Source organism: Nerophis ophidion, unplaced genomic scaffold (assembly GCF_033978795.1).
Source record: "Nerophis ophidion isolate RoL-2023_Sa unplaced genomic scaffold, RoL_Noph_v1.0 HiC_scaffold_76, whole genome shotgun sequence".
Lineage (NCBI taxonomy): Eukaryota > Metazoa > Chordata > Actinopteri > Syngnathiformes > Syngnathidae > Nerophis > Nerophis ophidion.
In genome coordinates, this window is record NW_026906998.1 from 301,462 (window position 1) to 313,008 (window position 11,547).

The following is an 11,547-nucleotide window of genomic DNA, read 5'->3' on the forward strand; positions in this document are numbered from 1 at the left end:
CTAAACATGTATTTAATATTTATACACTAAACGTGTATTTAATATTTATACACTAAAAGTGTATTTAATATTTATACACTAAACATGTATTTAATATTTATACACTAAACGTGTATTTAATATTTATACACTAAAAGTGTATTTAATATTCATACACTAAACATGTATTTAATATTAATACACTAAACATGTATTTAATATTTATTGTCACAACCACTGGCTTGTTAGTGGCTGTAACATTAAGGGAGACCACACCGATTTGTACATTTTAGCCAACAGATCTTTTATTTACAACATGTATCAGTGATCAGTAAAGTGAATTAACCAAGGAATGTATCAGTAAATGAGTGTTGTCCAAAAGGGTGTTAGTGTGGTGCTAATCCCGGCCGTCGTTGCCGTGACCATACGGTCACCAAACGAATGTGCCTGTGGGACGAGAGAGAGAAAGAGAGATAGCATGAGAGAGAGAGCATGCTGCTGGGAGGCCTTTTATAGGCCGCCCAATCAGCAGCCCTCTGAGATGTTGCACGTCTTCACAGACCAGCTCCACCTGCGGGTCGGAGGACCAAAGTGCCCCAAACACTAACCGGCAGCAACCGACAGCTCCACCTGCGGGTCGGAGGACCAAAGTGCCCCAAACACTAACCGGCAGAGCACCATCAAAAAATAGAAAACCAAAACCTACAGTAGCCCCAGTAGCTATATTCTAGTCCCAATGACGCACCTCCCCTCCACCCCAGACCAACCAGAACCCAAACCATCCCAAACACCCTCCTTACCCTCCGACCTTCCCTGCACCCAGCAAATCCTGGTACCCGGACAGCGACCTTTAAGGGAAACAGAGAAAAACCGCAGGTTAGGAGTGAGTGGAGATGATTAGACCTCCTGGTCCAAAGCCAGAGAGAGCGCATCAGCCATTACATTTTCCACCCCGCGAATATGGCGGATCAACAGGTGGAATGGCTGCAGAAACAGTGCCCAGCGCAACAGGCGCTGGTTGGTGGACCCTTTGAAAGACTGTAGAAAAGTGAGAGGGTTGTGATCTGAGTAGACCACAATTGGATGGAGACCCCCTCCCACATAGACTTCAAAGTGTTGCAATGCCCAAATCAATGCTAATGCTTCCTTTTCAATCACTGAATAATTAAATTGGTATTTGTTGAATTTTTTTGAAAAATAGCAAACCGGTCTGGCTACTCCATCATCATCAGCCTGCAGGAGGACCGCACCTGCTCCCACCTGGCTTGCATCCACCTGCAGCTGGAATGGCAGATCCAGTTTGGGTGCAGCCAGGACCGGAGCTGATGTTAACAAAAGCTTTGCATTCTGGAAAGCCTGCTGACACTCCTCCGACCAAATGAATTTGGCGCCACCCTTCAACAAATTGGTCAGAGGAGATACAACAGTTGAAAAATTGCAGCAAAAATTGCGGTAGTACCCGATCATACCCAAAAAGCGCATAAGTTCTTTCTTCGTCGCCGGCACAGGGAAATTATCAATAGCTGCCACCTTTGCGTTAACGGGCCGCACCATCCCCTGGCCGACTACTTTACCCAAATAGACGACTGTGGCACGCGCAAACTCGCATTTCGCTAAATTTACTGTGAGGTTTGCTGCCACCAACCTCTGGAAAAGCGCTCGAATGCGAGCCAAATGTTCGTCCCAACTGTCTGAATGACAAACGGCGTCGTCCAAATAAACCGAGCACCCCTGCAGCCCCCCAACGACCCTATTCATGAGCCGTTGGAAGGTTGCAGGAGCATTCCGCAAACCGAAGCTCATTCGAGTATACGAGTACAAACCGGAAGAGGTAATGAATGCAGATATCTCCTGCGCTCTCTGCGTCAAAGGCACTTGATAGTAACCTTTCAATAAATCAAATTTGCTGACATAACGAGCACTCCCAACCTGATCCACACAGTCCTCGATACGTGGCAATGGAAAAGAATCTGGTCTAGTCACAGCATTTACTTTCCTATAATCCGTACAGAATCTATAGGTGTTATCTGACTTTTTCACCAGTAGACATGGCGATGCCCAACTGGAGTAAGATGGCTTGGCGAGACCATGATCAAGCAGATACTGCACACTGTCCTCCATACTCTTCTGTTTATCGGGAGCCACTCGATAAAATCTTTGTCGTATTGGGCGGGCCCCCTGTGTGTCAATGTCATGTTCAATTAGTGTGGTACAGGTTGGAGTGTCGGAAAACAAAGGCAAAAACTCAAAAATCAAATCCGACAACTGTTTACGCTGTACCTCACTTAAATGACCGAGGAGACTATCTAGCTCCTTTAACTGCTGAGTATTATCTAAGCGCCCGTGTAACACTGAATCATCAGGTGCGCGCACTTCATCCCAAGCTGCCACCTCCGGCCAGTTGAGCGGTTCCCCAACCCCAACGGCTAGACCCACTGGACTCGCAGCAATCCCACCCGCCTTGTCGGAACCTGCAGAGTGGTAAGGCTTGAGTAAATTCACATGACACAGTTGCTGTGATCGTTTACGATCAGGAGTTGACAGTAAATAATTGAGATCTGACACTTGGCTCATAACCGTAAATGGACCAGAGTATTTTGCTGTAAATGGTGACCCCGGAATGGGCAGCAAAGCTAAAACTTGATCACCTGGATTGAAAACTCTGATCTTCGCTTTACGGTCATAACGCAGCTTCATTTTCACCTGAGCTTTAGTCAAATGCTCGGTTGCCTCTTTCCATGCAAGCAACAGCCTACGACGAAAACCATCTACATACTCAGTGAAACTGACGGGAGTGTTCTGCAGATCCAGATTGGCATTTAAAACAGACAGTGAGGTCCGGACTTTGTGGCCAAAGACTAGGTCATTTGGACTAAAACCAGTGCTTTCTTGAACTACACCACGCGCAGACAACAAGAGCCATGGCAACGCCTCCTCCCAATCTCTCCGCATCTCAACACAGTAAGCGCGCAAGAGAGACTTCAACGTGGCATGCCAGCGCTCCAATGCCCCCTGACTCTGTGCGTGATACGCGCTGCTCAAATTGTGCTTCACCTGCATCGACTTCAACGCTGCAGCAAATGTTCTGGAGGTAAAGTTAGACCCTCTGTCGCTCTGAATTACCTTCGGAATGCCAAAGACAGAAATGAATTTAGACAAACATTTCAATATTGACCTTGTGGTAATTGTTCTCAAGGCATACGCTGCTGGATACCGAGTGGCCTGGCACATGATGGTAAAGAGGTACACACAACCAGATTTCGAAGGGGGTAGTGGACCTACACAATCAATAATGAGATGCTCAAATGGTGTGCCAACAGACGGAATAGGTTGAAGTGGTGCAGGTTTAATGGGAGTACTCTGTTTCGCAACCTGGCAAACATGACATGCTTTGACAAATCTAGATACATGGCGTTTCATCCGTGGCCAGTAAAAATGTTCCAAAAGACGTCGGTAGGTTTTCTTAACTCCAAAATGCCCAGACTCTGCTCCATGGGCTGTTCTCAAAATCAAATCACGGTATTTGTCAGGTACCATCACTTGAATCACCTGACCTGCCACTTCAGGATCAACACCTGGCAACCACGTATGCAGCAAAACGCCATTCTGAATGAAGTAACCCATCGTTGGATCAGTAGAAGCTAAGGCAAAATATTTCTCAAAGCTCTGATCATTCTTTTGTGCCTCAATTAAATCTTGACATGACAGAGGTTCGGGCAGCTCAGGAACAAAAATAGGCACAGATTTGGACACATCCGACGATTGCGCCTGCGTGCGAGACATTGCCCTAGTCACAGCACAAGCAGTAAACACTTCTGGGAATTCTTGACAACACGCGTCTGGCTCCTCTACAGATAGCGGTACAGGTGTAACAACTGGAGGTGAAGAAACTAAACACCCACCCAAATTGTTCCCCAGAATTACATGGATATCCTGCATAGGCAGAGACGGTCTCACAGCAATAGTCACCTCCCCATTCACAAATCCTGAACACAAGTGAATTTTGTGCAACGGTACAGAAAATGACTGCATGCCTATTCCTCTAATCAAAACACATTTCCCAGTGTCAGATGCTGTGGAAAATGGCAAAACTGCTCCAGAAATGAAACTCTCAGATGCCCCAGTGTCTCTTAAGATTTTAACTGGAACTTTTTGTGTCTCTCCAACCAATGACACCCAGCCATCACTAATGAATGGAGCGAAATCAGACGCAGCTGACTCTACTGATTTCGTCTGCTCGTCTGACACAGATGCACCATCTTCAATCACTTGCTCACAATGAACTTCCAAACGAGGTAACGGTGTTAGATCAGAGACGCCAAAATCAACTGGATGCACAACAGAAACACACCCAGCTACCTTGGCATTAGATTTACGGCCTTTCAACAGCGGGCAGTCCTTTTTCCAATGTCCCTCCTGCAAACAGTAATGACATTTATTCGTCGGGCTTGGGCGAGATTTGCTACTTCCATTATCAAATTTAGGAACATTACTGGAATTGCCATAATTGGATCGATTTGAACTACGACCATAACGAGGAGGAGAACGTTGTGGAGGAGAACGAGCAGGATCATAACGTTGGTGGCTATTATACCGTGGAGGACTGCTGTAAGGCTTACGTTTATGAGTCAACACAAAGGTATCAGCAAGCGAGGCTGCCTCCTCCACTGACTTTGCCTTTTGCTCATTAATGTAGGTTGCAATTCGATCTGGTACAATGTTCTTAAACTGCTCCAAAATCAACAAATCACGCAAATTTTCGTAAGTTGAGACAGACTCTGAAGTGAGCCACCGGTTAAAATAAGTACTCAACTCTCTTGCCACTTCAGCATGGGTCTGATTATCACGTTTACGCCAGTTTCTGAAACGTTGTCTGTAAGCTTCTGGATTCAGTTCATAACATTTCAAAACCGCTTTTTTCACCTCAGCATACTTGTGCCTATCAACAGGTGTTAATGCCAAGTATGCCTCCCGTGCGCGTCCTACTAGTACAGTTTGCAAAAGCACCGTTCTATCCTCTTCACTCCACTTTTTGTCAGAGGCCATCTGTTCAAACAGTGAGAAAAACACGTCTGGGTCACGTTCGTCAAACTTTGGAACATACTTTACCATGCTATCCATACTTGACCCGGACAGATTTCCACTAATCTTACCTTCTGACATTAGTTTCAAACGATCCTGTTCAATTTTAATTTTCTCAAGCTGTACTGTAAGGTCCATTTCACCTTTTTTCAAATCCATTTCTTTTTCAAATTTGAGTCTCTCCATATCTGCTTTCTGTTGCAATTCTCGTTCTAATTTGATTTTTTCCAGTTCAAAAAGACGTTCTTTCTCCTTAGCCTGTTGCGCCCACTCAAATTCAAGTGCCTTCATCTCTCTTTTTTGCTCAAAAGTCAGTATGCCTACCCTCTCTGACTGCATAGGCTCTGACATACCCTTCACATGAGCGTCACCACCTTTTCCTGAAGGCAAAATGCTCTGCTCACACAAAAACTCGTGAATGGAGTCACGCAAGGGTCCCTTCTTACCAGTTCTAATGGCTGATGACAATTCCATGCCATACTTTTCTGCCAATTGCAACAACTGTTCCTTATTAAGGGCAAACAACAATTTCTCAGATGGTGCTTCCACAAAAGCCTCCATCCTGCTCAACCCAGGCCGTCAGTACCAATCTGGCTACTGTACCAAACCAACAATGAAACTACTGAAAAAACAACCCAACCAAAAACTAGCTCTAATTACGCTAGGCTCTCTCTCTCCAACCAATCTAACCAGGTCTCTAAAACATTACAGTTATGTTAACACAGCAAACTAACCTCGGAGCATCCCCCTAAACATTTTCCCCCCACTAGACTAATCTATTTTCACACAGAGCCCGAGGACGAGGATCATTTACTCACCAATACCTGTGGAGACGTACCATCCCGACAAAGCCGATTCAGCCGTTTCTCCAAGGCGGTGCCCTCGCCCAGGCTCTGTGACAGCAGGAACCTAGAACCCGTACTAGATGGGGATAAAGGCGACAGCTCCTAAGAGGCTGAATGCAATGCTACAAACTGCAATGAAACTCAACCAAGATGGCTGGAACAAACAATTCAGTGTCTACCTACACTTGCACGGTCAAACAAAGCCTCAAAAGTACAAATCAGCAGATTCCCCAATTAACTAACTGATAACAGGCCCCAACTGACTATCAGCAGTTCACAATTAGTAACTCAGCTCTACTCACCTTCCTACGCTCCAAAAGCCAGTAGAAGGAATAGTCAATACAAAGAGCTCTACGCACCTTCCTACGCTGCCATAGCCAGTAGAAGGAATTACCATAGCCTAAAGTTACTACCAAAGATCGGACGAGCCCCCATATGTCACAACCACTGGCTTGTTAGTGGCTGTAACATTAAGGGAGACCACACCGATTTGTACATTTTAGCCAACAGATCTTTTATTTACAACATGTATCAGTGATGAGTAATGTGAATTAACCAAGGAATGTATCAGTAAATGAGTGTTGTCCAAAAGGGTGCAAGTGTGGTGCTAATCCCGGCCGTCGTTGCCGTGACCATACGGTCACCAAACGAATGTGCCTGTGGGACGAGAGAGAGAAAGAGAGAGAGCATGAGAGAGAGAGCATGCTGCTGGGAGGCCTTTTATAGGCCGCCCAATCAGCAGCCCTCTGAGATGTTGCACGTCTTCACAGACCAGCTCCACCTGCGGGTCGGAGGACCAAAGTGCCCCAAACACTAACCGGCAGCAACCGACAGCTCCACCTGCGGGTCGGAGGACCAAAGTGCCCCAAACACTAACCGGCAGACATTATACACTAAACATGTATTTAATATTAATACAAAAACATGTATTTAATTTTAATAAACTAAATATATATTTAATATTAATACACTAAACATTTATTTAATATTAATACACTAAACATGTATTTAATAATTATACACTAAAATGGAATTTAATAATAGACTAAACATGTATTTAATATTTTCACACTAAACTTGTATTTAATATTCATACACTAAACATGTAGTTAGTATTCATACACTAAACATGTATTTAATATTAATACACTAAACATGTATTTAATATTTATACACTAAATATGTAGTTATTATTCATACACTAAACATGTATTTAATATTAATACACTAAACATGTATTTAATATTTATACACTAAACATGTATTTAATATTTATACACTAAACATGTATTTAATATAAATACAAAAACATGTATTTAATTTTAATAAACTAAATATAAATTTAATATTAATACAGTAAACATGTATTTAATATTCATAAACAAAACATGTATTTAATAGTTATACACTAAACATGTATTTAATATTCATACACTAAACATGTAGTTATTATTTATACACTAAACATGTATTTAATATTAATACACTAAACATGTATTTAATATTTATACACTAAACATGTATTTAATATTAATACAAAAACATGTATTTAATTTTAATAAACTAAACATATATTTAATATTATTACACTAAACATATATTTAACATTTATACACTAAACATGAATTTAATATTAATACACTAAACATGTATTTGAGATTTATACACTTAACATGTATTTAATATTAATACAAAAACATGTATTTAATTTTAATAAACTAAACATATATTTAATTTTATTACACTAAACATGTAGTTAATATTTATACACTAAACATGTATTTAATATTAGTACAAAAACATGTATTTAATTTTAATAAACTAAACATATATTTAATATTAATACACTAAACATGTATTAAATATTCATACACTAAACATGTATTTAATATTCATTCAATAAACATGTAGTTATTATTCTTACACTTAATATGTATTTAATATTAATACAAAAACATGTATTTAATTTGAATAAACTAATCATATATTTAATATTAATACACCAAACATGTATTTAATATTTTTACACTAAACGTGTATTTAATATTTATACACTAAAAGTGTATTTAATATTAATACACTAAACATGTATTTAATATTAATACACTAAACATGTATTTAATATTAATACACTAAACATGTATTTAATATTTATACACTAAACATGTATTTAATATTCATAAACTAAACATGTATTTAACATTTATACACTAAACATGTATTTAATATTCATACACTAAATATGTAGTTATTATTTATAAACTAAACATGTATTTAATATTAATACACTAAACATGTATTTAATATTTATATACTAAACATGTATTTAATATTAATACACTAAATATGTATTTATTATATATCCACTAAACATGTATTTAATATTCATAAACTAAACAGGTATTTGATATTCATACACTAAACGTGTATTTAATATTCATACACTAAACATGTATTTAATATTAATACAAAACATGTATTTAAGTTTAATAAACTAAACATATATTTAATATTAATACACTAAACATGTATTTAATATTTATACAGTAAACATGTATTGAATATTCATACACTAAACATGTATTTAATATTATACACTAAACATGTATTTAATATTCATACACTAAACATGTATTTAATATTATTACACTAAACATGTATTTAATATTTATACACTAAACATGTATTTAATAGTTATACACTAATCATGTATTTAATATTAATACACTAATCATGTATTTAATATTTATACACTAAATATGTATTTAATATTCATACACTTAACATGTATTTAATATTTATACACGAAACATGTATTTAATATTCATACACTAAACATGTATTTAATATTCGTACACGAAACATGTATTTAATATTTATACACTAAACATGTATTTAATATTCGTACACGAAACATGTATTTAATATTTATACACTAAACATGTATTTAATATTCATACATTAAACATGTATTTAATATTCATACACTAAACGTGTATTTAATATTCATACACTAAACATGTATTCAATATTCATACACTAAACATGTATTTAATATTTATACAAAAACATGTATTTAATTTTAATAAACTAAATATATATTTAATATTAATACACTAAACATGTATTTAATATTCATAAACTAAACATGTATTTAACATTTATACACTAAACATGTATTTAATATTCATACACTAAACATGTATTTAATATTTATACACTAAACATGTATTTAATATTAATACACTAAATATGTATTTATTATATATCCACTAAACATGTATTTAATATTCATAAACTAAACATGTATTTAATATTCATACACTAAACGTGTATTTAATATTCATACACTAAACATGTATTTAATATTAATACAAAAACATGTATTTAAGTTTAATAAACTAAACATATATTTAATTTTAATACACTAAACATGTTTTTAATATTTATACAGTAAACATGTATTGAATATTCATACACTAAACATGTATTTAATATTCATACACTAAACATGTATTTAATATTCATACACTAAACATGTATTTAATATTTATACACTAAAAGTGTATTTAATATTAATACACTAAACATGTATTTAATATTAATACACTAAACATGTATTTAATATTAATACACTAAACATGTATTTAATATTTATACACTAAACATGTATTTAATATTCATAAACTAAACATGTATTTAACATTTATACACTAAACATGTATTTAATATTCATACACTAAATATGTAGTTATTATTTATAAACTAAACATGTATTTAATATTAATACACTAAATATGTATTTAATATTTATATACTAAACATGTATTTAATATTAATACACTAAATATGTATTTATTATATATCCACTAAACATGTATTTAATATTCATAAACTAAACAGGTATTTGATATTCATACACTAAACGTGTATTTAATATTCATACACTAAACATGTATTTAATATTAATACAAAACATGTATTTAAGTTTAATAAACTAAACAGATATTTAATATTAATACACTAAACATGTATTTAATATTTATACAGTAAACATGTATTGAATATTCATACACTAAACATGTATTTAATATTATACACTAAACATGTATTTAATATTCATACACTAAACATGTATTTAATATTTATACACTAAACATGTATTTAATATTAATACAAAAACATGTATTTAATTTTAATAAACTAAACATATATTTAATATTATTACACTAAACATGTATTTAATATTTATACACTAAACATGTATTTAATAGTTATACACTAATCATGTATTTAATATTAATACACTAATCATGTATTTAATATTTATACACTAAATATGTATTTAATATTCATACACTTAACATGTATTTAATATTTATACACGAAACATGTATTTAATATTCATACACTAAACATGTATTTAATATTCGTACACGAAACATGTATTTAATATTTATACACTAAACATGTATTTAATATTCATACATTAAACATGTATTTAATATTCATACACTAAACGTGTATTTAATATTCATACACTAAACATGTATTCAATATTCATACACTAAACATGTATTTAATATTTATACAAAAACATGTATTTAATTTTAATAAACTAAATATATATTTAATATTAATACACTAAACATGTATTTAATATTCATAAACTAAACATGTATTTAACATTTATACACTAAACATGTATTTAATATTCATACACTAAACATGTATTTAATATTTATACACTAAACATGTATTTAATATTAATACACTAAATATGTATTTATTATATATCCACTAAACATGTATTTAATATTCATAAACTAAACATGTATTTAATATTCATACACTAAACGTGTATTTAATATTCATACACTAAACATGTATTTAATATTAATACAAAAACATGTATTTAAGTTTAATAAACTAAACATATATTTAATTTTAATACACTAAACATGTTTTTAATATTTATACAGTAAACATGTATTGAATATTCATACACTAAACATGTATTTAATATTCATACACTAAACATGTATTTAATATTCATACACTAAACATGTATTTAATATTAATACACTAAACATGTATTTAATATTTATACACTAAACATGTATTTAATATTAATACCAAAACATGTATTTAATTTTAATAAACTAAACATATATTTAATATTATTACACTAAACATGTATTTAATATTTATACACTAAACATGTATTTAATATTCATACACTAAACATGTATTTAATATTCATACATTAAAAATGTATTTAATATTCAGACACTAAACATGTATTTAATATTCATACATTAAACATGTATTTAATATTTATACACTAAACATGTATTTAATATTCGTACACGAAACATGTATTTAATATTTATACACTAAACATGTATTTAATATTCATACATTAAACATGTATTTAATATTCATACACTAAACATGTATTTAATATTCATACACTAAACATGTATTTAATATTCATACACTAAACATGTATTTAATATTCATACACTAAACATGTATTTTATATTAATACGAAATCATGTATTTAATTTTAATAAACTAAACATATATTTAATATTAATACACTAAACATGTATTTAATTTTAATACACTAAACATGTAT

General features: G+C 33.7%; 1 protein-coding gene across 1 annotated transcript; it reads right to left on the bottom strand.

Annotated features, from left to right (window-relative positions):
* Positions 1-299: 299 nt before the first annotated feature.
* On the bottom strand, positions 300-6,127 carry LOC133547167 (uncharacterized). Its single transcript, XM_061892986.1, has 2 exons — positions 780-6,127; positions 300-426 (listed from the first exon to the last, which is right to left on the bottom strand). Exon 1 carries the CDS (start codon positions 5,620-5,622, stop codon positions 877-879), a length of 4,746 nt encoding a protein of 1,581 aa, XP_061748970.1. The 5' UTR covers positions 5,623-6,127; the 3' UTR covers positions 300-426; positions 780-876.
* Positions 6,128-11,547: the final 5,420 nt, after the last annotated feature.